At 51.2% G+C, this 27,586-nt stretch overlaps 1 protein-coding gene across 5 annotated transcripts in view; it reads right to left on the bottom strand.

Annotated features, from left to right (window-relative positions):
- The window catches only part of MFHAS1 (multifunctional ROCO family signaling regulator 1), a 35,898-nt gene extending 8,690 nt beyond the window's left edge, over positions 1–27,208 (bottom strand). For 3 of the 5 annotated variants that reach the window (XR_010388786.1, XR_010388785.1, XM_064510208.1), the window contains exon 1: positions 23,855–27,208. Coding sequence is in view for 1 of the 5 variants with exons in the window: in XM_064510208.1 (XP_064366278.1) it covers positions 23,855–27,059 (3,205 nt within the window). In the remaining 4 variants the exon portion in view is untranslated. The remainder of the gene's footprint in view (positions 1–23,854) is intronic. The other 2 variants (XR_010388787.1, XR_010388788.1) reach the window with 1 other exon arrangement.
- Between the last annotated feature and the right edge of the window lie 378 nt (positions 27,209–27,586).

The raw sequence follows: 27,586 nt of genomic DNA, 5'->3' as shown, positions 1-27,586 counted from the left end.
TTAACAGGCTGAAGAAAGGCAGAGCAAACTCTGTGTGTTCTCCCCCAGGAGGGCAAGCCTGGCCTCAGGGATGAAGCTTGACTCACTCTGCCTCCAGCCCCATCCACACCCTCTCCAGCCCTGCTCCATTTTCCTGTGGACACACTTGCTGCTTCCCAAGAGACTTTCCTCATCATCCCCCTCGAGTCAGGGCATCAATCACAGTCACATCCCAACACAAACAGGTTGTTTCACAGGAGACAGGAGCACTGTCTGATCCTGCCAGAAGCTTGTTAAATCAATGGATACCGTGAACTCAGCTCACACAGTGCCTTATCAGATTCATGCTGACGTGGGCAAAAGCTCAGCTGTGCATCCTTTCAATTCCTAGCCCTCCCGTTTAGGGGGTTTTCACTGAGTCCCACTGCCTTCTCATCACAGTCTTCTGGTTCTCTTGTCTTAGCAGATGGTAGTCTTTGCTGCACAAGTTCATCGCAGTGCTAAACCAGTCATATCTACCTAAACCAGACACTATATCACTGCTAAATAAAAGCATAGCACAAACTCCATTGCAATAGGCAGTCTTCAGAGCTGTAACACCGAACTAGCACTGTGACAACACTTGGAGGTAACTCTCCAGGTTCACAATCTCTTGGAGGTTTCAGAAAACTCACGTTTCTGTTCGGAAATTATTTAAACAGCAGGAGATGAAAAATAAAAGTCTTCAGGGCTGAGGCAGGATTGGAGAGAAAAGATCAAATGAATCATTTCACCGATACAAAAGAAAAACCTAAGTCCCTGGCATGCGGTAGTGCTTGCTTGGTTTAACCGTAAGTCTAAACACAGCTGGAGTGGCCCATGTTTGCAGCACTTGTCCTGCCTCTCTGTATTTCAGCCAGCCAGTCTGTATTTTCATAGCACATTCCTTCATGAGCGTGTCACAAATTTTACTGGAAACTTCAGTTCTGGCTGCTGCCTCTAAAAGATTGCCCTGCAATAGCACACAGACAAAACACGAAGCTTTTCCTGCTCTCGGAGCAGCTTTGTTTTAACATTAGTTTACATAGAAGCCACTAAGGTCTTAATCAAAACCCCAATTTACTTTGTCTTAAGGCTGGAGAGCAACACAGGGGAGTTTCTGAAGAACAATTCCATCTTCCAGGAGATGAGTTTGCATCGCTGCAATTGCTTAGCTGATTTAGGAGTGAGTGCCCTGTTTGCAAAGGCACTTTTATGCCAGAGGCTTGCTGATCAAGGCCGGGTTTTTAGATGCATTCAGGTCCCAGTTGAGAGGAGAACATATCCCACCAGGCCTGGCTAAAAGCACCTAAAACATCTGACATCTCTTTGCAGAAGATGCTTCTTTGGCACATCTCTGTTTGAAAGGGGGCAAACAGCACACAGGAGTTGAGCCTGCCCCATGGCCACTCTCCCAGCATTTCAGCACAGAAACTTCTCTCCAGCATCAGGCGAACTGTGCTGCATAGCATGCTAACCCCGATACAGATATGGAGACCCTCTCATGAGGCTGCCACAGTTGCTTTTGGCTGCGGCGTAAGTCAGCACGGAAACTCCACCAGGCAGCTGAGAAAGATCCCATCTTATACATCTGACACACGAGGCCTTCTCCTCCTCCCTCTCCTCTTCACAACCACTATATTGCTTGGCAGCTCCTCGGGACACATCATGACACAGGAACAACGAGCATCGCTCAGGCGAGGGCTGAGCGGGTCGTGCTGCCCTCACCCCTTCCAGATGCCTGCTCTGTGTGGGCAAGTCTACCCTTACGCAAAGGCAGGAGCAAACCTTTGGCCATGACGAAAGAGCTACTAGAAGGGGCCTCTTTCCCTTCAGTGTCAGCAGCTCGCCAGATGCAGGCATTTCGATTTCTATTGCCATGTGGGCCCAGGAGCACAGACAAACACAGGTATACAATTTGTGGCCACACAGAGTTAGGCCCATTATTCTTTCTGTCCTCAATTTATTGTGATTTGGGGTGGGATGCCCCCCTCAGAGCCCATGCCAGCAACGAGACTCATGCACACTGCAAAGCGTGTGCCTCTGGCCTTTAGGAAATACCCATGAAATGCCAGATACCCATGACGAATCAGAGGGTTGGAAGGGAAACTGACAGTAAGAAAAGCAAGTACTTGCAGGAGAGTTGGGTTACTCCATGCTGGCAGCCAGACCGACCCAGCTGTAAGTGTACTTGGCTGTCTAACAGAGAGAAGGGTTTTGCACGTTGGGGGAAAAACCCACCCAGGCCATTCACCTTCTGTGCCTTTCCTACATGGTTCCCACTGCCAGGGACAAGCTAAGGAGCAGAAAGTTTCCCGCTCACATTGTTGATGATCTACAGGAAGGGCTCGGGGTAAAAGGCTTCGCCCAGACCTCCCACACTGACTCGTTTCTCTCCAAGCTGCTGGGAGAACACATCTGCACAGTATCAGCCCGATGGTATTTCTCGTCTTCGTTCTGTCATTCCCACTGCCAGGTTGTGGGCTCTGCTAGGACAGCCAGCAAACGGCAGATGAGCAGGACCCCAGTCCTGGCGTTGCTCGCATCCCCCTCTCCCTTCAGCTCACTCGGGGCCTCGAAGATGTTACAGCTCCACTTCACGACATGGGCGCGGGGTGGTCAAAAACAAGCTGTCCCTACACACTGCTGTCCCCCTTGTTCCATGCTGTGCCCCAGAGCTGCCCCAACCCTATCCCTCTGCATGTCTTTCACAGCCCACTACTCGCTTGCCCTCCTACCCTAAATTCCCATCTCCCCCTTGTTGCTCTTCCTCCATGCTAAAGGCCTTCAGACAGCAGCAGCGGCAAGTGGAGGCAGCAGGAAACAGGCTTTACATCTCAGCTCCGATTGCTTTTCTGTCAAGTCTGCTTTGAATAATCCTTGCTCGTGACATCTCTGTATGCAGCCCTTCATGGTCGTGCCTTTAGGCTTGGCGGGGGGGGGGGGGGGGGGGGGGGAGATGGCGTCTCACACCAAGCCCACCTCCACACTGCACCACTTAGATCTTGTCTTTGCCGCTCTCAGCTCAGATGAAACCTATCTAATGAGCTGCTTCCTGCAAATGTTGCTGCGCGTGATGTGTAAGCTTTTTTTTTCTTCAACTGCTGCCTAGAAAACACTGCTCTGTGCTGGTATGAATTTTTAATATACTCCCCACAGCACTGCCTATACGTCATGCACAAAAATATTCCCCAGAAAGTTAAAGCTCTGCACTGTCCTTGATGCATTTACAAGGCCCTGAGCAGCCTTACCTAGCTGTGGTGTTGGCCCTGCTTGGGGCTGGGGGTTGGATAGAGACCTCCAAGTTGGGACTTCATTCTCTTTTCTCACTTGAGGCTACACACCCCTGGCTGCAACCAGCGGGAACAAAGCAGCTCGAAGCAGAGAGACCACAAAAGGGAGCAGCGCAGAGCGGAAATCCAGATTACAGACAGACAACTTCATAAATCTCACACAGCAGTCCTGGTTAAAGGAGCTTAAAATAAACAAGCCTGTTTAAGTGCTCCAGTGGGAGAGACCACCACGGAAAAAGCAAGAGAGAAGAAAGTTCTGCTGATGGGCAGCAATTGCCACAGGAGCCTGGTGAGCAGAGCTAGCCATCACGTAAAGCACACGCTCAGGAACAAATCAGCCTGGGATTAAACAGAGTTAAAAAAGGAGAAGGTTTGAAAGCAAATAAGGAAGAGGGGTAGAGCTTTCCAAAACGTGGAAAAGGAACTGATGCCAATTTCCCATTTCTCCTTTGAAAGATTTAAGGCTGTCGGGGCCAAAGACGTCAGCAAGGATATCTGCCTCAGACAGAGGGCAGCCTCTTGCAAGCACTTTGCTCCAGATGCTCCAGAGCATCACAACCTCGCTGGAGGGGCAGGCTGAGCCCCAGCTGACCTAGCCCCAAAGCACAGGTGAGTTTTGCAGCTATTGCACTCCTAGCACCAGGTGCCTCTCAAGCCAGCATCACATCTCTAGGCCTCACAACTCTGGCCGTGGACATATATATAGCTGACCTTGAATGATTTCTCCCAGCTGGCTGTATGGGAAGCTGTTCCATCAAGGCTCTTAATTCATGCCAGACCACAGAAACACGAAACAACTTCTTTGGTGCATCTTTGGAAACAAGCTGAGAGGCTTTTCAACTTGGAGCCGACAGGTCTAGGTCAAGCACGAACAAAATAACTGTGTTGTTTGAGGTGCAGCCTCTCTGCACTCCCAGTCTGTCCTCCTCGTCCTGGTTTGCTTTTGTTGCTCTTGACCAATTGCACCCAAGCCTACTCCAGGCTGAAACCTGCAAAGCCCCCAAGTTTTGACAGAGCCTCTCAGATCTTTCACCTCCGAAAGATTTACTGCTTCTCTCTCTGCAAATCGCTGCGCGGATCCGGTGCAGTGATGTGGAGAAGTACCATCCCCAGCAGCGTAGGGCCTGCCCTGCCCAGAGGGGCCACACAACCTGCACTGGCCACGATGTCGTCTGCCTGGGCCTAAAAGGGATTATGTTTCACAGACACGCCACTCTGCATCCTCAGAGCACACCACACTTCCCAGCTGTGCTCCACCCCGGTTGGGGAAAAATAACAAGCCCCAAACATGACAGCATTGATGGGAGCAAGTCCCCACATCCCTATGAGGGTCTGCAGATGTACAGCTAGTTTCTTAGCACAGCTGCCTTGGCCCATATTTCTTCTGGCCACCGCTCCCATTGCAGACCGTCTTTACGTGCACAAGGCTTTCCATCCCAAATAATTGCAAGGCACTTCACGCGCTTAAGAGCCATTCCTCTGCTACCACCAGCCCGGAGCCCTGTGACATGTCAGGACCTGGAGACAGAGGGCTCCAGGGCAGGGAGCACCAGGCTTGCTGCTGAAGCTGGGCGCTCCGCTTAGCTAGAGCCCAAGCAGTTTTTCCCCAGACGGGGGGGATGTAACAGCAAAAGAGGACACCGACACACCTGCAGGTTGCAAAAGCTCCGGGGAGACCTTTGGCACCAGACTGAGCATGCTTTCAGGTGCAGAAGTTGGGCAGATGGCGCTTCTTATGCTCAACTCAGCAGCTACAGGACGGCAACCATTTAAAAAGCTGATTTACATCTCACCCACTAATTCCCATGAAATGAGTCATTTGAGATCACCTCTCAGCAGTGCTGCAGTATAAAAGGCAACTTTATGAAACTCGGAAAACTCTTTGCTTGTCCCTAAACATTAATTATCTGTTTCTCAAGTGCATGTGAATTAATTACAGTTTAAAATGGAATCCAAATTTTTTTTTTTTTAAAAACACATTTCCCAAGCCACACATTTCAATACTTCCTCCCATCATACTCACAAAGCAAGAGTAAAGAGAGCAATAACAAATCAAAATAACTCCATCAAAATAACTCCAGGAGCAGCCGGGAAGGTTTGAAGCCTCTGACACCTTCTGATAGTATGAAACAAGCACTCGGAGAAATAAAGGACGGCACCTACCTAATTCCCAAGCCAGTGTAAGTAGCTGAGCTTTGTGTGCACACAAAGCATGTAACACCTCTCCCCTTTCCACATCTCATGAAATATTGAGCACAGAGAGCATTTACACCAAGTGACACTATCGTCTTGGTAAGAGAACTGCCCTAAGGAGAGGGTGCTGCGATTTTTGATCCTGAACAGAGGCAGGGGTAGGGCCACACGGGGGGACGGCAGAAAGCTGAAAAAGGAACCAAGGAATCCTCCAAACTGCTGAATATTTTGCTGCCCTTCTACTTTATGCCCTAAAAAGCTTCCTGGAATCAGCAGATTGCAACACAGCACTTTCAGACAACGGCAACACAAACCATGAAAAATTGATTTGCTTCATTAACATTTTAGGACCTTATTAGCTGGAACGAAATCAACTGTCAAGGCATTTTAAGGAAGAGTCACAGCGTAATGAGCTCACAGCAAGTCATCTTCATCCCAGAATAGAAACAGGCCTGGCACTCAGTAACCAAGCCCCAAATCTACCTTTTGGTTATTTTTAATGCCACCCCCATTGGCACAGAGCCACGAGCGCTTTCTCATTCTGCCAGCACAAGGGACCAGCTGGAGAGAAAGCTGCAGAGAGCCCCAACCTGTCTGCTCCGACCGGCTAACAGCGAGACACAACTGCACATGCAGAGCCCACCCAAATGCCAGACAGCCAGCTGCAGTGGGTCCAAGCGACAGCCCTGGGCCCCGCTTTGCAAACGGCAATCCCAATGCTCTTACACCCTCCTCTCAGAGGAGATGCTGAGCCTTCTCTTCCAAACAGACGGTTCTCATGCTGCAGGCCACCCCTTAGAGGGGGCAAAGGGGCCTGAAAGAGCTCTCTTAAAGCCATTACTGTGGTGCATATCCCAAAAAGCTAAAAGGCAGGGTGGGTTCCCCCAGTTCTGCAGGGAGCCAGCAGGACTGGTCTGCGTCCTGCTAGCTCTGGCTCTCCGCGCTCGGGTCTCAACACGTTAGTAGCTAGCAGGGCGAAGGGCCAACCGCAAGAGGAGACCGGGGTGGCAGGGAGCCCAAAAGATTCAGTCCTGGGGACTTCCAGCCTTACGCAAGCGTAAGTCTGGAACCGCAACCGGCCCAGTCTGAGCTTCTGGTAAATTTAGAAGGTGGTTAGGCAAGCCTGCAAGAGGTTTTTCTCGCAGTAGCTTGGCTGCTGCCACCAGAACTGGCCGATCGCTTTCTGTCTGCTCCAACACAGGGACTAGGAAGCATCAAACGCTAAAGCCAGCTCCCTCAAAGCAAATCAGCAGAGTCAACGTTTGATGGGTACGATCTGTGGAACTCCTTGCTGTGTTATACAACAGATTCAGTAAGTTCCCAGGGGTTCAAGAGGAGACCAGACTGGTAACTGGAAGAGGGAGTCTAAGCATTACTAAAGAGACAAATCCCCTGAGCTGAAAACACCAAAAAGGCTGGGAGAACATTATGAACGAGCGTCTCATGCACTAGGCTTCTTCTCACCCCTCCCCGTGGGTAGGGCACACATGGTCACGACGGCTGGAGGCAGGATCCAGGCTACCCAGTCCCTCTGTCTGCAACAAGGGTTCGGCAAAGTCCAGCTGAGAAGCGACGGACCTGCAATTTCCCTTGCAGCAGCCTTTCTCCTTCTGCTGCAACAGCCTTCATTTTTTAATTACCTGCCTTTTGCCAGCCAAGAAAAAGACAAACAAATCAAAACACACGTGAAAGACACATACACACCCGCACTGTCCAACAGTTTTTCCTGCGATTAACTAAGCTTCTCCCTGGGTAAACGTAACTCGGGCTCCACGAATTGCTCTTGCCTTAGGGCCATTCCAAGGCTTAAATAAACATGTTCAGCAAACTCTGAATTGAATGGAGGAAGCTGTTTTTCTAACTGGCATGGTAAGTATTCTCTTCCAGATTATTTACAGAGGTACACTGTGCACGCATCTCACCTTAAAGCAATTTCAGTCCCTCTAAAGCTGTACTCGCAGCTCTCCCTGTAGTGTTCAGCAAGGCAACCAGGGAGCCCACTTAAGCAAAGGCAGAAATTCATGTTCTTTTCCTCCATAATCACACTACTCTAAGAAACAAAGTCTGATTGCTCCGAGTTCCATTTGTGCTCAAATATTTGGCAAAATAAGTGTTTTATCTGCTAATTGCAGCAGTTTAAACTCACCCTCAAGTTAAAGGTAAGAGACAAAAGCCCCATTTTAATGTATTAATGCAATGTTCTCTTGAAGCCACTTCACTGTGGGATTTCATCAGTGCTTGTTCATCACAGAATTTATTCTAGAGTCATGCTTAATTTGAACAAAATAAAATGCCTCCTTGCTGCTTCTCCTACAAAGTTACCCACTTTCTGCTAGTTAATAACTACACACTGACAAGAGGTACAACTACAGCAGAGCAGGAACCTGCACAGTCAGAAGTTTACTTAATTACAAGGAGATCAGATCTAATTTGCTTCTCTGCATCTGTTTTTTTCCCCTTACACCAAAGCTTCACGAGCTTGGTCTTAGGTCAAGTGTTTTTCTTGTCAGACAGAGCGTGGTATTGACTTGGACGTACAGCCCAAGCGATACAGCAGAAATCAGAGGAGCAGAGCACTAAAGCCAGCGGCCAACCCTCCTCCCGGTCTCACCTGTAAGACTCGTATCTTCAGCAAAAGCATTGCTGGGGCACATGGCAGTGCCCAAACAGCACCCTCCAAAGAGATCAGAACCCGGGTTATGCCAGCAGAGGTGGAGAACAGACTGTTTTAAATCCTCTCCAGCCCTTTGGTTTAAAATATTTCTGTAAGTACCAAAATTGTTGTCCTTGAAGTCTGAGTGAGTTGCTGGCTTTGCCCCGCTGAATGGTCAAGAACAAAGCCCTGTTTGTCCTCTTACTATTAAGAGCTCTGCAAAATCTCTTTCTGCTTGTCCCCTTTTCCAGAGGGGATGAGGACTAATCTTTTAAATCTTTTTTTTACAGTGAATCCCCAACATTTCCAATCATTTAATCGTTCTCTTCCGAACCCTCTCGTTCCCTAGATGGGTGACTACAACTAACAGCCTTTATCAGGGAAATAACCAGCCTTTGCTTATACACACATATTCCCCATGGAAAACGGGGAATTTATGGACTTAATTTTGTAAATTGTTTTACTACCTCAGATGAAAGCAGCTCTGACTGGTTTTTTATTCTGTCATTGGAATGCCTTCCAAAATGGTACAGTATGCAAGTTTAGAAACAGCAGCTTTGCTACTTAACGCCTGCAGAGTTCATTGCCTGATAAATGCCATCTGGTTTGAGATTCTTGGTGCCCAAAACAACAATAAATTGCAGCATCTTTCTTTGATGTTACAAACTCCTTCTCCCACAGCAGTCGTGTTCGCCACTGAAACAGCAAGGAGCAAGGCTGTAAAGAACTCATCAGCCTCCCAGGGAGGCAACAACCTTGCCAAGGAAATGCTTCATTCTTCATTCTTCCACCATCTTCTCCACCAGCCTGCATCAACCCTCACGCTCAGCAGCTGCGTGCTCTGCCACAGGGCTCAGCAACAGAGCCGAGCTCCTTCTTGGACCATTTGTTCTGTAAACTTGTGTTACTTCCAGCTTTTCCTCCAGGTAGCTTTCCATCAGGAGGATGATTCTGACATGCTCCTTCCCCAATGTCACTGTAACACAGTCCTGGCCCCTCTCCTCCACGTGTTTCATCATCCCGCCTGAACCGCAAGCCAGCTGGCTCTCCTCTGGACACGGCCCGCACCACTCCTCCCAGGGAGTCCCTCAGAAAAAATAACCTTAACAATCCCCATGTCTTTATTTGTACTGATCAAAGAGATGAGACCCAGGGGAACCTTAAGCATCTGTCAAGAGACCCCGAGCATGAGGACTATCAGGACTGGAAGAGCAGGAATTGGCAGGATGAAGCACCACTCGGAGCTGGAGTTCAGGCTCCTGGAACCAGACTTTCTCCAAAGGGTAGCTGAAGTAGATAGGGCAGCTTGAGATGGTTTCCATAGGAAAAGTGGACAAAAGACTGGCACACAGGAGGAAGAGAGAGAGACCATGTGTTTCAGAGACCATGTGTTATTAACGAGAGCCAGGGCACTTTCCGCAATACAAAAGCACAGCAACAGCCAAAGAAGCCACAGGCAACCCCACACAAACTCACACAAAACGTCATTAGAGACAAGCAAAGAGCATCCCCTCTTCTCCTGCACTTCACCCAGAACCACGGTTTGCTCCGAAAGATGCATGAGGTTCAGGAAGACCACCAGTAATTTGGAAAGAGAGAGTTTAAAGGGGGAGCGTGAGCCAGACTGGATTAGAAAGAGCCTTTCTCTCCCTCCACCACCTGCAAAAGTTTGCCCCCTGAGGAAAAAATGCAGAGACGGCACAGACACATCAGCTGCTCTTATCTGCACATGTAAGGATTGTGTGTGCTTGGTGCCAGCTGAAACGTGTCCTGCATTTTTTTGGATTTCACTAGCACCTGCCCAACTACCAGAGGCACCCGTGCCCCTTCCCCACGCTCTTGTTTCCCTCCCATCCCTCTTGGCATCCTGCATTTCTCTTGAACATGCAAGCCAAGAGAGCAGCCTTCCAAGCAAGGCAAAGCTTTATTAAAAATGACTTCTGATTAAGAAGAGTTTTAAATCCTTTTGTAACAACGATCAGATTAACCACATCACGCTGCATTACGCAACTGGGGATAAAGCAGCACAGAGCAAGAAGCAGAAATGCTCTCTCCAGCACAGCCACCACTTTGCAAGCACTGCCTGTCCCAACGTTCACCGGCAAAGCTTGGATGGGGCTGGGCACACTTAGCACGTCCCAAAGAAGCAGGATTACACGCGAGACTCCTGCATTGCAGGGCAGCTGCCGAGAAGAGGCTGTTTAATGACACAGCTCTCAAACGGAGGTGCTGCCCCGGAGGGACGATAGTTAAACACTGCAGCAAACACAGGGAAGAGAGACGAGCCTCCGAGCCAGAGCCTGCCTGTGGGTTTTCCACAGGAGCACAACATGTCCTGCCATATCGGCAATGGATCCGAGGCCAGGCAATGGCTGAGCTCAGGCTGCCCAAGCTGCCGGCAAGAGCCACCTTGCCCGTGTCCAACCTGCTCCCTGGGGGAGGGAGCAGCCACAGAATAAGTGAGCAGCAACCCTGCTCAGCTTTCTCTGACCAAAGACACCCAGCCGTGCTTGCCAGTGCCACCTTTTAGATGGGTGCACATTTTGGCATCTGCGAGGCACTGTGCCAAAAACCCAAGTTATCCACCCAGAGCCAGCCTGCTCTGCTAACCAAACCAACGCAGCAAACGTCTGCTCTCATTGCAGCCTCTTCAGCCCAAAGGATTTTTTCATCAGATCCCTGTGTGAATCACTAACACACGCAGGTCTTGCCTTGTTTGGCAACATTTTCTTAACATTATGCATATACACATATGCACTTTGGAGTGTCTGCAGTGAAGCTAAACAAAGTGTGCTAGGCTCCCTTTTGCTGTAGGAGAAACCAGTGGTTTATTTTAAAGAAGGACAAGGAACAAATTTAAAATAACAGGCAGCTTTAAAAGCTTCTTGGTAGCTTTCTGCTACAAAAGATGACAGATATAGCTATTCTTTCTGATCCCTCCCAAAAATTCCCAAAATTTTCCTTCATCGAAAAAAACAAAAACAAAAAAACAGTCTTTACTTTCAGCCATTGAGATACAAACATACTGCTTGGGAAAAGAGCCATATAAGGCCCAACTCTTCATCATTTGTTTCAGCGTCTTATCCTAGCAAAACTCTAAGCTGACCACAGCAGTCGCTTGCTGGGCTGAATTATTTACCCACACAAGCAACAACTAAGATCTTGACAAGATCCAACGACGATCACCTAAGAGCCATAGGGACTCCCTCCAGGCACATGCACATGCCTCTGAGATACTATAAACTTCTTGCTACTAAGGCTGGCACGAAAACATCACCAAAGCAAGACCACAGGCTTCTCCTCCAACGCCGTGAGTACCCAAAACCCCTGACAGCAGAGGTTCACCGGAGAGATACAGCCAGAGCTTTTAGAGAGGACAGAGCACACACAAGCCTTCTTCCCCATGCAATCCTCTGGCACTGTCAGGCAGTTGGGCAAAAGTATCTGGAAGCAACTGAAGGTCCAGAGTGAGGCTCATATCAGCTCCATCTTCACTGGCCTGTTATCACCCGCTGAATGATTCTGCACGACAGTCCACTAGAAGCTTAAAAAAGCAGTGCTAAGTTCCTGCTCAGCAGATCTCTGGGGACACCACAGCCAGCAAGGACTGGCAGCTCTTCCCAGCATCCCACTTGTCCGTCTTTGCTTCCTTCTCAGCGTGAGATCAGGCACGGGATGTTCAGAAAGAAGCCAGAAACCAGCTGAAGCAGAGCTGTCAACTACACTAACTACAAGCGTGAAGTTTCAAGGATAAAAAAAAAAAAAAAGGGGGTAAAGAGAAAGTTTGAAAGCTTGGATTATTACAATTGTCATGACACTAAGAAGCCAAGTAGCTCCAGCTGGGCATGACTCGAGCAGAACATTTTCAAGCCTGGGATGGCTCAGCCATGGTCTGTAACAGCGGGTACAACGAAAGGAAGTCTGTGGATCAGAGATCTGTGAAACCAGAGCCAACACCGATTTCTGCATGTACTCCCATTACATACGCAGCTGTCTCCATACCTTGGTGGGGACAAAACACCACAGCCTCCCCGTGCTGCCCTCCTAGGATTTGAACGAGGAGGTAAAATCCAGAGCCACCGGCACTCACTACACAGCCAGGCTGCTAGGGAGAAACAAAAAACCCTGCTACTAGAGGGAAGGGCTTGTTCCTAACATTTTAACAGAGCTCTGAGCCCCAGAGCAAGGAGCGCGGTGGAGAGGACCTCTGCCAAGGGGACAGGACTCTGGAGCGCAGAGCGGGATTGCCATGGGGCCCCACGCAAAGCCAGGACAAGCACGGTGCAAGCAGACAAGACGCGTTATGTCAGATCACAGGAAGAGGAAGCTCTTTTTTGATAAATTTCCGAAATTTAGCCACTTGGATAAAACTGAGCCATTCGGACAGGACAATTTTCCATGTCCGGTGAGTGCTGTTATCTGAAATAAGAGCGTCAAAGTCTCGCTCAGACAAAGGAGTTTGTTCAAAAGGAAGAATTACAGAAACGCACAGGGATCTGAAAACTTATCCTGTTACATAACGTGTCTAACTAGGCCTGGTGCTCGCTGCAGACTCCCTGGTTTGGAAACCTGCCACCGAACACCCTCTGCTTCAGCACACTCAACCCCGACCAACAGCTCTGCCTCTAAAATAAAAGCACGTGTAGCGAGCGGGTGAGGAGCACCACGCTGCCAGGGAGAGGGAACACACACAAAACCCTCTGTCCCTTCCGCTCCTTGCTGTGGCACAAACTTATCAACAGGAAACTATCGCGGCGCGGATGTCCTGGCTGGTGCATGGGCAGGCTGTCCTGGTTGCTCCTCTCCGAGTACAGAGCACTGGCTCAGTGAAGACACAGCCTAGGCAAGACGTCCCCGGGAAAGCCAACTTTCTTTGAGCCAGCACTGAGCACCCTGATTCTCCCGGCCAGTCTGCTCAGTGACGTGGTGGCCCAGGATGGACTTGCTCACAGGAGGCAACGGCGTGACAGAGGCCGGCTCATCAGCAGAGCATGCAATTAAGGCAGCGGGGGCCAAGCCAGCAGCTCTACCACCAACCTACAGCACTCTTTAAAACCAGGTCCAGGCACAGCTCCCCATTATGGGGCAGTTTGGCGTCACACAGCTTTTGCTCAGTCGGACGCCAGTTTGTCTGGATTTACAGTATCCATGGGTTCCCCAAGGGCATGGGGAAGAGTCGGCAATTTGCAAGACCCCTTCAACCCTGCAGATCTCCTGATACGTGCCGAGCAGCTCAAATGTCTCCTCACCGTCTCTTCCACTCCTATCAGCCCCATCATGACTAAAGCCCCCTTGCAAGGAAGGGCACTGTTCCTGTGAGCAGCTCTCCACTTCACAGATAGAAATAAGGAATTACCCAAGGAAGGGGACTGCTAACTTTTGCAGCTGCTCCAGGTCCCCTTTGCTCCCACATACGTGAAGCCCCAACTGTCCAGCCCTTTTTAAGTAAAAAACAAATGCATTGCAGACCAACACCTTGAAACATTCCCCATCATGCACTGTCACAAACACAGCTGCATCGTGCTATCTGTTGAGGATGTAATCCTGAAAAATGCAATGGTTAGCAATTTGACAGGCAGAGAAGCTATTTTTCCCTATAATTAACAGAGTAGAGGGAGGATGCGTGCAGGGACTAGTGAAATATATACAGCGAAAATACACAGAGACAGTGTGGAGGACAGGGAGATAGGGATGGGAGCATCAGGAGAGTCAACAGAAGGAGATACAAGCTTTTCAGAATGGATCATCATTCCCGGCCATTGCCCCATATTTCCACCTTCACTCTTGATCGACCTTGATTCATCTGAGAACATTAATGATGGCGATGAAAATGCAGCTGTTCAGGAAGAGGCAATAAAAGACTGATGTCAGGCAACGGTCTCAGATAGAGGTCCCTGCCTTCCAATCCTCCACACTGTACGTTCTGTGCCTTTGCATTTCGGCTCTGCACGTTTCTAAGTCCTTACACACATCCCCGCTTTGTAACATTCACTGCTCAGGGAAAAAATCGCTCTGCTGTCCATATTTGACTGCATTATCTACAAAACAGGCAAAGGTGAGTGCAGTGGGTTATTATACGGTCAGCAACAGAGCTCCACAACAACAGCTAGAGATGCAGCAGGGTGCCACTGCGCCATGCAACGCTTGCAGTCCACGTGGCAGGACAATTCTGCTGCACCCGCTGTAATGTTTTAGAGGCCACAAGACATGCAGGTTTCTGCCATTGCAGGAGGCTCACCCTCCGTTTGCTGCTCGTGCAGCAAGGGAGCTTGCTAGCCGTGAGGACACTTGTTTCAGGGTAAGTTTGGGACGGATTAGCCTCTCCAGCAGTCCTCTGCTTCCAGCCCTGCATTGACACGTGGGCAACAAATGCATTGTGCATGTCTTGAAGGCCAAGCAAGACCCAGTGGCCATGTTCACCTTCCACATTTTCACACTGTGTGGTTTCACACAGCAGAAACAGCAACTGGATAAATGGGATGTAAACTAGACCAAGCATCTGGGACAACCAGCCTCTGTAGACTGTGGTACCGTGGAAATTATGGCTAATTCATTTTTCAGGAAGCTCCTCAACAACCTGGCCCTGCCGCAGGGGCAGGATCTGTCCTTTATCACAGGCCAGCACTCACTCTGTAGGGCAGGAGATGAAAGTACCTGCTAAAAATGCAGGGAATGTGCCTCCAGAGGAATCTGACACAGAACCTGAAGGGTCACTGCATCAGATCATTCAAGTGGCACAATCCTCGAGTGAAGCATAGCAGGATCCTGGGCTCTGTTAGAACAAACACCTACAATATTAACTTTACCATCACAGCCCGAGGTCCACAAATCCCTCTCCTAGCATTGTTGCTGACTTGTTTCCTTCCTGTTATGCTGCAACAAGGAGAGCCTCCAGAAAGCGGGGGTACGAGGGGAAGGAGGAGGAAACAGAACGGACAGGGAGAGATCCGGGTGTCCTCTCCTACAAAACAAACTAAAAGGCTTATCTGAACTGGACACTTGGCAAACATCATCCTGCAAATGGGTAAAGGAGAAGATATCCTGGTATCGTTTTTTATAAGGGGTTTTACGGAACTGTATTCAGTCACGCTTGTGAAACGAAGCTAACAGAAGCCCAGCAGAAGTCTCCCGTTGTCTCAGTGGAACGATTCAGCGTAACCTAGGATGATACGGCTCCTCCCTGGAGTATTCGCGCATCACCTCTGAGTCACCACGCGGTGACAAAACCCAGCAAGTTGAAACAGGATTCGGTTACCTGCCTCCACGGCTCAGTCTTGTCTGATCCTCACAAATCACTGCACCTAACAGAAGCGTCTCCCTCACCCCGAAGCCGTTGTCTGGTTCACACTGAATTTGCCAAGCCAAACTGTCGATTCAAAATTAACGTTATCTTGCACAGTCTGTAGCTCCTAGCTTGGTCCATCCCCCCCACCAAGTCCAACTTGGACTACTAAGTACATCTTTGAGAGAAGCACAGAGCTCTGGAAAACGACCACTGGAAAAAAAGCACAAGTCTGAAATTAAGGTTAGGCTTTAAACCACAGCCAGCTCAAGCACGCAAGTGCTCCGGCAGTCACAGCTCAATGAGATCACCAAGCCTGGTCCAAGCAGCATAGAGCAAGAAGCAGAAATGGATGGAGACCAGCCTCCATCCACTGGCCACAAGCAAGTCATCCCTAACCGCAAAGCCTGCGAGACTGCATGAGTCCTAAAGCACATTGCCCCTGACCACTTCAGCAACCCAAACGGCACATTCAGGACCAAGATTTAGCCAGGAAAACACCACGGGTACAATACGATTTCGGCCTGCCAGCCTCCAGCAGCCTGGTGAGGCAGAAACATAAACCCTCAGAGATGGTCCACCTCAACACCTCAAGTGAAATCCAACTCCATCTTCTCCTGGATTCTCCCAACACCAATCAGCCCACAGGTGTTTCCCTGGTCTTTCCTTCCCCACAGAAATTATCCCAGTTCTCATAGCCGTCTCCCAGCAGAGACATCCCCAGATGCTGCATCCTGCGACAAATCTCTGCAAACCACTCATGTGGAAGAAGGCCACATCCACACAGGTGACCTTCCCACTCCAGGAGGTAGGTTACTTGTGTCCTGTACGCTCAACAGCTTCTAAAAACTCCAAGGCAGCCTCCTCATCCTCTGCACCAGACACAGCTCTTCCACACTGCGGTCCCAGGAGCCCAAGAGCACGCCCACTATAGATAAGGCGATCAGTGTACAACAGATCAAACAGGCAGGCTGAGATTCATATAGCCCAGATACATCGCTTTCTTCATACCCCGGTATGTTCTCCACTAGCCAAAAGCGTCAACAGATTTTGTCTGCAGCGGGAGGAGCTCGACTGTTACAACCGAGACTGTACTTTAAGGACTGTCTTCCCCCCTGCCGTCCCTACAAGGCGCTCCCTTTCCTATCTGACTACCAAAAGGATGAAAACAATCCAAAAATAGCACAGCCTTTAACTGGCATCCCATAAGCTCACCTGAAGAGAGGTGACCTTATTTGGCTCCAGCCAGCTCTGCTTATTCTCACAACATTTGCCTGTATCTGTAGGAAAAGGGCACGCGCTACAGCCACAGAGAGGTGGATTTAAGGGTACAAGGAGGAACCGATCATCTTCTGTTCACCCCCAGACCATTATTTTCCTCACTCATTTGCAAAGGTTATTCCTCCTCTACTTTGGAGAAAAAGTAAGTCTCTCCCACCCAACCTTCCCCCCCCCCCCCAAAAAAAAAAAAGAGAAAGAGAAAAAAAATCTACTTTGGTGATTTTCAAGATTTTAAACACAACACAAACTTTTCATTAAATGCAATTTTTTTCCCTCTCCACTGGCAAATTGCTTTCAAGAGCCAACCAATTAGCCTGCACTATCATTAGTGGATCATTAGAGAACATGCTAGGCTACTACAGTTACCTGCTTAATGCTGCAATAGCAACAAGACATCACAGCATACAGGAGAATTATCTGATAGACATATTCATATTGCGCTTTTAAACAGATGCTCATTTTTTCAGAGCCCTGTCCCAATGTCAAGTAACATGGTCACAATACTCCCAAAAGACAGCGAAGATGATTTCCCACCATCCTCTCCCGAGGCACAAAAGGAGGAATAGGATCTAGCAATATATTTGCACCTTGGAGCCTTCCTCTCAAAGACATATGCACCCCGTAGCATCTTAAATATGGAAAGCTTGCATCAGCACGAGGATTCCTGTCACAGGAGACAGAAGATAGCGTCCTTCGTAAATCAATTATGCTCTGTAGGTTGTTTTTGTTTTTTTCTTTTTAAACCTTCCATAGCAAACACTTGGATGACACGCATGATATGCCCCAACCAACCTTAAAGGGAAAAACCTAGCACGCTTTCAGGTGTTTTTAACAAACAAGGCAGGGCAGCACAAAAAATTGGTGTGCACAGTAGGAAACAAAGCAGGTTACAGGACATCTGCATCCCCAGCATGATGAAGCAGAGCACGAATCAGTCCTCACACGATCAGCTGAATGTGGAGAGGAGAAAACCTACATCAAGATTTTATCTGAACAGCCGCTTACCCCCACAGTGGGTAGTTTTTAAGTCGTTCTTGTGCAATGAAACAAAGAATCATTTGGGATGAGCGGCTCTTTTATAGGTTGTTTCCTGCAAAGACAAATCTCAGCAACTCTAAAAAAATTATGGAATAAAGGGCAAGAACTCTGCCTTGCTTCACTAACCAAACCAAAAAGATCTACTCAACTGAATCTAGCGTTTCCCCAATTCAGTGATGGCAGTGCGACGTCTGGAGGGCCCAAGGCCTGGAGACGACTCTCTGCGTGGAATGAGGCAGGGCTAGACAAGCCATTAAGGGACGGCTCAGGGAAATTTTGCTAAGCAAGAAGCCCATTTGAACCATCACCTTTTTTCCTAGGCTTTGTTGGGTAGCGGGTATAAATTAGAAGATCGTGCCATACACGTGCATTGTTATTACGATAGCATTTCCCCCCAACAGGAGCTTCCAAGCCGGTTTTCTTCATTATCAGGTATCTCACTGGAAGATTGCCAGCATGTTTGCAGGGCTTTACAATGTTTATATTTAGAAGTAAAATCAAGAGCTCCTTGCCCAGAGAGATCTTGCAGATACTCAGCAGGAGAGGCAGCCTCTGTTGCGAGCCTAACAACCATCCAGGAAGCAGCAGACTTTTCTCATACCACTGCCGACACACCAGGAAACCTTTCCTCTAGCAGGAGCGTATAGCAAATTTTCACATATGGAAGGGAATTCCTCCAAACAGTTTGAAATAATGCATGCTGCAATCCTAACTTCAAGTAATTTTGGCAAGTTCCATACTAAGAACATTAAAATAGATATGTACATATATACATATACACACACACATGCACAAAAGGATGCACACAGTACATGATAACCAACAAGGGCAGCACTTCAAAAAGGCAGTTCAAAGCCCAAGGCTCTCTTCCGGCATCCACAGTGAGTTTGTCCCTTCTGTTTCCGTTTCCTGAGTCAGTCTGACGGCAAGCTACCCCGACACCAGCCGCCGTGAGCACGGCGGGCAGGCGTCCTGACCGACCCGCTCCGTAGCTTTGACGGGAACGAGCTCCAGCCCTGAGCCGGCTGCTCCAGTTTCTTCCCAAGGGCTGGTCCCCACACCCTACGCTCCACCAGCCGTGCTGCACTCTGCAGCTTTCCTGCCTCCTCCGAGATCAAAGCTGGAGCTTGGTTCTCTCTTCTCCCAATATACTGGTTAAATCAGAGGATGCCCCACCACAGCCACCAAGCGAGAAGACCTCAAGCGCTCACCAAGCAACATACTGCTTAGCACAAAGCCTGGGTTTCTACACCATTACATACTGCAAGCCACATCACCCAAGATCAATGCTTCAGCAGCACACAAATCAGTCCTCAGTTGGTAAGCTAAATAAACAGTGCTCTAGCACTCTCTTCCCAAATCACACTAGTTTCCTCAAGCTTAGCAACTGATCTGTTTTCCTCCCAGTTCATTGGGCCTCGTTCAGCTTTACCCTCCTGCCACCCAGACCATCAATGTCTGGTGCTTACGCTGCGCTGAAGTCTTGCCCCTCCAGCCACAGCACTCCACCAAAGCCACATCTTTCAGGAGAGCATGGTGACAGCCCCCAACAGCTAGAGCATCTACCTTGAAAATAAGGCCAAAAAGACCCAGTTCTCAAACTTGCCTTTTAAGGCTGTCAAATGCTGGCATCAGGCTCTACTACAAGCAGGCGTTGCTCCAACAGCAATCGTCTGTGCAAAAACCCCCAGCCACCTGTAATTTAATTACAAAGAACAACCAGACACCTGACGCCAGCCTTTCTTTCAAAGACAGCTCAAATTTTTGGAGCCAACTTCAATTTTTGAGACCTTCTGACCAAACCGGTCCCACCTGCTCCCTCCTTACCTGGTGTGGGGCTTGCTAGCATGACGCAGCATGGGATCTTCTACCTCCCCACCTTGTGACTCCATCCCAGCTCCTGCGGGAGTTCACGCTCATTTCTGACTCTGATGTGGGGAAGGTGAGCATGGTTCACCTTGAATCACATGCACAATAAGGTGACCGAGAATTAGGCCTGCTTTGGCCACGGCAGAGGGTTTCATAAGGGAACTACGCTATTATAGAAAGAAAATACCTTCTTCCACACCCCAAAGGTGACTGACGTGTACTCCTGCCTTCTGCTTATCTTTGATATAGGAGACAGGCAGAGTGGAAGCTCATGATCTCCCCTCCGTTTCGATACCTTAGGAAGGGGGCAGCAAGGAGGGAGCAAGGCAGACGGAAGAATCGTGCTTTCTCTCCGCAGGAGGCCTATGCAGCTCTCGGCAGTCCTGCAGCCTCTCTCCACGCTCCCCATAGCTTTGTAGCATCCTTTTGGAGAGGGGCTGCTGAGTTTGCACACAGAATCTTTGCCCGTAGCTGTGTGCGCATTGGCACATTTTTAATCTATGAAAAATTCAGATCATCTTGTCTTGGTTCTGACAGCGTTTGGTCAGATCTCTGCAGCTGGCTCAAGCCCTTGGCCTTCTCATGTCTGTGTTCCCACAGCCAACTTCACAAGCAAGCAAGAAAGAAAACCACTGGTCAAACACAAAACCCCCAATACTGAAAGGATAACATCAGATACCTTGTGCAGAACGCAGCTCAGATGAGCCTGAGCTGGCCGGGACCCAGGCTGGCTCAGAGCAAGGTTTGACTGTTTCGATGTACCCTCTTACTTTTCATCCAGTGTTGTTCCACCTCCTCCTCACAAATTCCTGAGGGACCTCTCCAGGAAACAGACGGGCTTTTGTAATTCTGAGGTCTGGCAAAGGTTAGTAGAAACCCCCCTCACCCCTCCTCGCCACCACAGACAAACTAACTCCCAAACAGCCAGGCATAACGTTGCTCTCCAGGCTCTTTCCGCCCTGCAGTAAGAAAAGAGTACGTGCACACGTGTGTTTTGTCTAACTTTATAGACAAGCTGGAAATCCACAACTTTGCAGCCCCTTTAGAAATCCCTGCGTTTTTGCAGAAGAGGGGACAGCGGCAGGGTGGTGAGCAGGTGCAAACAAGGAAAGCTTGGGAAATCCAGTCACGCTACTTTGTCCATCCAAACAAAGCACACGTGTCTACCAGGCAGACGGCAGCAGCGGCGGCCCCCCCATCCTCTAGCCGCTTTATAGCTTATAGGACGTGAACAACCTAAAAGCCCTTCCATCCAGGAGCCAAAAAGCCGTCACATACAAAATCACAGCATTTCACAGTGCCTGTGACAATCCAACTGAGATCTCATCGGCTTGCAGTGGAAACCGATTCGTGTCAGTCAGTCCAAGCAGGGATATGCCTTTCTTAGTCTGGAAGGGGTCTTTTTGTTTAGATACAGAGTAAATGTAAAAGAACTAAAATTTTTTCAGCACATCGCTTATCAGACAAGCTGATGACTGAAGCATCAAAGCGCACTGAGATTCCAGCTCAGATTCCAATTCAGTTACTATTTCACCCAGCTACAAAACTATGCTTCAGACATAAAAACTTCCTTAAAAGGACCCTGCCAAGGCATTTTTTTTTCTTTGTTGTTTGCAATAAACCCTCAAAAGAATGAACCCAGAATCCCAATTCTTATTAACTGTTTCTGAGCCCACTGGCTTGTTCCAAGAAAATTTCTGCATGTATTAAAACAACTGAAGTTTTGCAGCCTGCACATGAAGGGCCAAGTGGGAAGGAAGGGGGGTTAAAAGCTAGGATTGAATATTCGTGGCCGAATCCTCAACTCGCGAACATCCAAGTCCCCTCTTTGAAGGGGATTCCAATGAAAATTTTGGATGACCAAAGAATACACCATCGGTTTCACTAACGACAACACAGATTGCACAACCAAACACACAGCCAAGCTGCACTTCCATTTTTGAGCACAAATTTGGCAGTGTCTCCACAGAAATATTTCCCTTATTAAGGTCAACAGGCTGCAAAGCGGTTCTTCAACACAGTCCTAAAAAGACCACAGCCCTATTTAAGAATTAGCGGTGCTGTAATTGCCTGGAATTTCCATCGGAATAGCTCGGAAAGGAACAGACATCTCCCTCACCACACATTTTCATAACACGAGACCCGCTCTTGCCCTACACCCTGTCCCAAATGACTCCAACCACAATTCGTTTGCACAAGAGCAAGCTTGGCAACATGACTTAAACATGCAGACCTCCCAATCAACAAAACCAAGGGGGGAAAAAAAAAACTCCTCAGCTTCACAATTCCCATTTAAAACTTCTGAACAGACTTTTATGTATCTGCTCTGTGAACAGGGAAGAGTATTTTAGATGAAACACATAGGCTGCACCCTCCCCAAGCCAAATGCTTGTTCACCTGTCTCATATAATCCATGGAGTTCACGGCTGAGCTAGATTTAAATAACCTCTTTTGGTACCCACGCCAAATGATGTGCTGCCTACCGGCACCCCAACTTCCCAGCACACCAGGCTTGGCTGCCTGATGGAGGTAATCTTTTCTTATTCCTCAGGAAACATGATCCAGCCAAACCCAAAGGGAAAAGCCATTTGGCTTCAACTCTCTCCTTATTCTTCTGGGCCTGCTCAGATTTTTCACTGGTTAGCAAAGATGCCAACCATCTTTGCGAATGCCATTTGGATCTCCTTCACATTTCACCTTTAAAACATCATCTGTTTACAGAAAGGATCAGCCGTGAAACATTCATAAAAAATACACGTGGCTGCAGGTCTCGTCTAATCACAAGCTGAACCTTCAGGACTTGCCACTTAACACCTGGTCATTGTTTTTAGATTCCTATTTTATTTTTTTGAATGCATTGCTCAGAGCACCGTGTCAGCAGCAAGAGAAACGGATCAGGCTGCTGCTACTTTGCAATTTGCGCAGCACGGGTTCACATGCCCGTCCCTCCCCACACACACATACAACGGTCCTTACGTAAGCTAATGCATTTAGAGGAAGACGTGATCAATGGAGCCAGGACATAAGCTGAGGAGCAAAAAGCATCTCCTTATTTTCAGGCCCAGAGAAAGAAAAACAAAACCAAAACACTATTATCCACGTTCTCCTATGAACCAATTTGGCACCGCTGCTTGCTCCAACTCAAGTCACACTCCTGCTCCTTCACTATTTCAGACTACCTATAAAAGAACAAGGTTTAAAGATACTTCCAACACGGTGGGGGAGGAAACGGTGTTTCTAGAGTGCTGCTTACAGTTCAGAGGGGATTTTGATTTCTCACAGATTTGCGTGCTAAAACACCTTTCCCACAGCCCCAGCAAACCCCAGAGCTGCACAGCAGGGCAGGGAGGAGATGGGTCAGAAGGCAGCACCTGCACACATACAAAGTAAAACAGACACCGCTGGAAAATACCAGTGTGATCACGACTATGTGACAGCTTTAAAAAGCACCGCAACTAGCTACATTCCAGAGCAGAGAGATGATGCTTTTTTCTTTTTTTTCTTTTGAAAAACTGGGACGGCAGGGGATGAAAGGAAAAGAACTGTGGTGGCTTTTTTTTTTTTTAAAAAAAAGAACAATAGCTCCCAAACCTGCAGGCTGGGAATCGCTTCTAGGTGAGCCACTGAAACAAAGACGATGGAGCATCTTTCTCTCTTCAAGGAGGAATGCTTCCTGTTAGAGACAGGACCTCGTACGCAAGAGAGAGCTTTTTATATAGGGCTACGAAGGCCAAAACACCCAGCGTCTGCTACGGGGAGCTTTCCTGCGTTCTCAGCAGCTACATCACAGGTCAGGTTTTTTGGGGGACCCAGAAGTCTTTTAGCAGTCTCCATTTGTGATTACAAACAGCCCCAAGAGAAAGGGAGGCTGCAAGCTAAAGGGAATAAGGAAAAAAAACCCACAGAACTATGCACAGGAATCAAAACAAGGACAGAGCTGGGCCTTTCCAACAGCAGCATGGCCAATCCTTGGGGCCAAAAATCCAGAAAGCAGAGGAAAAAAGGCACCCACAGAAGTGGATGTTACTTCCTCCCCCTCCTGCCCCCGGCCTCCATCCCAGAATAGGGTTATTTTAAGCCTGTCTCCTTGGAGCTACCCTAATATTTTCTCTCACGACCCAAGTCATGAGGGAAGAGAGCTACAGCAGAGGGAAAACCAAGACGGATCCGAGATTAACACCGCAAACCTCCCTCCAAGAAGGGGAGAAGCCCTGGAAGGGACGAAAGGCCAGCCGGGTCGTGCCTTACCTGGGAAAGTGTGCGGGTTGGGTGACCCTCTTTTAAGGCACTTAGAACAGAGGACGTGCACAGTGTAGTACAGGCCCGGCCACTCTTGGAGCAGGACATTCAGTTCTTCCACTAAAGGGGTTATGGCTTGCCAGGCTGTCCAGATATTTGGTAGGGATGCGTGACTAGCAATAGACAGAGTGTCTGGCTGCAGAGCTCCCCTGGCAGGCCGGTAACTCACCACCACAGGCACCTTCCCCCGGTAGGCGTAGATCTGGTATTTGCCATCCGACCGCTGAACCACGTGGCTGTTGATCTGGACGCTGTAGCGCGCGAACAAGCCGGGTGGGAAAATGAACGGGAAGCTATATTCGATCTGCAGTTGCTCAGCCACAAAGGACTGTCCGCTCAGATTGGCGCCGTTAATCCACGCCTCGGCGTGGGGCACCTCGTTCTTCACGTAGCAGGGGAACTTGTACCACGCAGCCGCCCCGTTGAGGGGCTTGCATTTGGGTTTGTTGACGCAGTAGCAGAGCCCCATCTTCTCCAGCAGCTCCAGGATGAGCTGCAGGTCCTCCCGGCTCTGGATGTGGGGCTTGAGAAGCAGGCGGATAATGTGGGCAGGGAGGAGGCCGTGCAGCAAGAAGCCCTCCACGTAGTGATGGAGCTGGGTGGCCCTCAGCTCATCAATGCGGGTGTCGCTGAGCAGTTTCTGGAGCAGCACAGTGGCATCCCGCTGGCAGAAGACATTGAGGATGTCGATGAGCCGCGGCAGGTTGTGGAACACGTACTCCCGCAGCGTGAGGTGCTCCTCAAAGTAGAGCAGCTTCCCGCTCTCGTGCAGGTAGGACAGGGCGCTCTGGAGCCGATCCTCCGTCAGGCCCGCCTGCAAGCCCAAGCGGGCAGAGTCCCACCAGCTGAGCCACAGCTGCTGAGCCTGCGGCTGGAAGTGCAGCTCCTCCAGCACTTGCCAGGATTTGGGCAACACTCGGTGCAGGTTTGGGAAGATGTCTCGGTGCTCCGCCACCGAGAGGAGTTTGTCCCGCAGGCGACGCACCTGGCAACGGTCCCGGCAGCTGAAGGGCAGCACCGGGGAGAGGATCTGTGGGCGGTTGTTTAAAAGATACTGGAACTGGGCTTTCTTCCGCCGCAAGTTCTTGTCCGAGACCCCGTAAAAGGCGGCGTGCGGGCTGGAGCAGCGCAGGTCAAAGTCCTGTCCCAGAGCCTCATCCACCTGCTGGACCAAGCTCTGGAGCCCCTCAGCATCCCGCTTCTCCTGCAGAGCGATCTGGTGATGGATGTCCAGGCACTTCTCCTCCAGCTCCCGCTCCGCGCAGAGGTCGGCGTGGGTTCCCACCATGCACACCACAGCATGGGGCACCTTGGAACCAAGCCAGTGCAAGAAATAGCCCACAGAGCGGTAGAAGTGCTGAGGGACGTAGGCACTCAAATTCACTACCAGCACGTACAAGGCTCCGGGGGAGAGGAAGAAAGACTGGATCACATCGTAGCTCGGGTCGCCCGCTAGCTCGAACACAATGAATGTCAGGCCCCTCTCCGCATCTGCTGTCCAGTCCATCACCTCGATGCCCTTGCTGGCTCCGGGCGGTCCCACGCCTGACGGCGCTTGGAAGGCGTCTGGCGGCAGTGACGGCGCAGGGCACGGTGCTTCCCCCTTCGCTCTGTGAGAAGCCACGTGGGGGACGTCCTGCCGCTCAGCAGGGAGACGTTCCAGCGGCCGTGCGGCAGGTACCCACGTCAAGGAAGCGTCCTGAGGCTCCAGGAAGGGGCAGCACCCAGCCTGCGCTCTCCCAGCGCCTTGCTGCCGGCCAGGGCGCCCTCTGGGCTGGGCACTCCCTGCCTCCAGACCTCCCGCATCCTCCCTCTGCCCGTCCTCCTCCATGAGGCACCGTCTCAGCAAGGTCTTGCCCGCATCCTTTAGGCCCAGGAGGACCAGCTTGAGGCGGGGCTTGAGGGCAGGCTGGGAGTGGGCCAGCTCCTGCTGGTAGGCCGCGATGTAGGGGATGCCCTTCATGCACACCTCGTACGGGGGCTGGATGAGGGGGTTGTCCTTGATCTTCCACAGGGTGATGCGGGACAGCTGTCCGAAGCCCTCGGGCAGGATGGCGATCTGGTTGCCTTGCAGCACCAGCTCCTCCAGGCTGCGGAGGAGCACGACGGAGTCGGGCAGGTAGCGGATGCGGTTGTTGTCCAGCCAGAGGGTGCGGAGCTGGCGGAGCTGGCAGAGGCGCGGGGGCAGCAGGGTGAGCTGGTTGCGGCTCAGGTAGAGCTCCTCCAGGCCGGGCAGGGCCAGGATGGCGGCGGGGAACTCCCCGAGCAGGTTGGAGGAGAGGTTCAGCATCTTGAGGCGCTGCAGGCCGCCGAAGCCGGCGGGCAGGGCCCGCAGCCGGTTGCCGTCCAGCATGAGGCTCTCGAGGGCGCCCAGCTGGCAGAGGCCCTCGGGCAGGGCCGCCAGCCCGGTGCCGCTCAGCCAGAGGATCTTGAGGCGGCGGAGGGCGGCGATGCCCTCGGGCAGGGCCCCGAGGTGGCGGTTGCCGGAGCAGTCGAGCTCCTCGAGGGCGGCCAGCTCCAGGAGCGGGGCGGGGAAGGCGGGCAGCAGGTTGTGGTCCACGTCGAGGGTGCGGAGCTGCCGCAGGCGGCCCAGGCCCTCGGGCAGGCGGCGCAGGCGGTTGAAGCTGAGGTCCAGCTCCTCGAGGCGGCCCAGCTCGGCCAGGCGCGGCGGCAGGCCGGGCCCCTCGGCGCCCAGCTCGTTGTGGCTGAGGCTGAGCTTGCGCAGGCCGCGCAGCCCCGCCAGCGCCGCGCCGTCGCCCAGGCCCCGCAGCCGGTTGTGGCTGAGGTCGAGCTCGGCCAGGCGGCCCAGGTGGCGCAGGGCGGCGGCGGGCAGGCGGCGCAGCCGGTTGCGCCGCAGGCTCAGCGCCCGCAGCCCGCCCAGGGCGGCGCCCACCTCCTCGGGCAGCTCCTCCAGCCCGCGCCCGCTCAGGTTCAGCGCCTCCAGCTCGCCCAGCGCCGCCGCCGCGGGGGCGGGGGCGGGGACGGGGACGGGGACGGCGGCAGGCGGCGGCGGCCCCCCCGGCGGCCCCGCGTCCGGCTCCGGCTCGGGCTCCGGCTCGGGCTCCGGCTCGCCGGGGACGCCGCGCAGCTTCCGCGCGCGCAGGGCGGCCGCGCCGGCGGGGCGCAACGGCCGCGCCGGCTCCGTCTGCGCCATGGCCGCGCCGCGCCCTCCCCTACCTGCCGCCGCCGCCGCCGCTCGCCATGGGCGCGCCGCCGCCGCCGCCGCCGCGGCGGGCTGAGGGCTCCCGCCGCGCCGCGCCGCTGCCCGCCGCGCACGTAGCCGCCGCCGGGGGCGGGACCCGCCGCGGCGCCGCCCGCTCCGCTCCGCTCCGCTCCGCCTCGCACCGCCCCTCGCTGCCGCCCCGCGACGCCCCGGCCCCTCTCGGGGGGTCCCGCAGCGCCCCCGCGCCCCGCGGCTCCCCTCGGCAGCGCCTCCAGTGCGGCTCCCCGTGCGATTCCTGCGCCAGGAAAAGGCCCTTTTTCCCCTTTATTTTCCTTATTTTCCCATTTTTCCCCTTTTCCCTTTTCCTTTCTGTCCTTTTCCTTCTTTCCTTTTTTCATTTTCCCTTCTTTCATTCTCTCTTCTTTCATTTTTTCTTTTTTCTCTTTTCCTCTTTTTCCATTTTTTCCTTTTTTCTTTTCTCCTTTTTTCCTCTTCTTCCCCCTTTTCCCGTGTCCCTT

Source organism: Dromaius novaehollandiae, chromosome 4 (genome assembly GCF_036370855.1).
Source record: "Dromaius novaehollandiae isolate bDroNov1 chromosome 4, bDroNov1.hap1, whole genome shotgun sequence".
NCBI classification, from domain to species: Eukaryota; Metazoa; Chordata; class Aves; order Casuariiformes; family Dromaiidae; genus Dromaius; species Dromaius novaehollandiae.
This window is presented reverse-complemented; position numbering and strand designations above follow the sequence as displayed.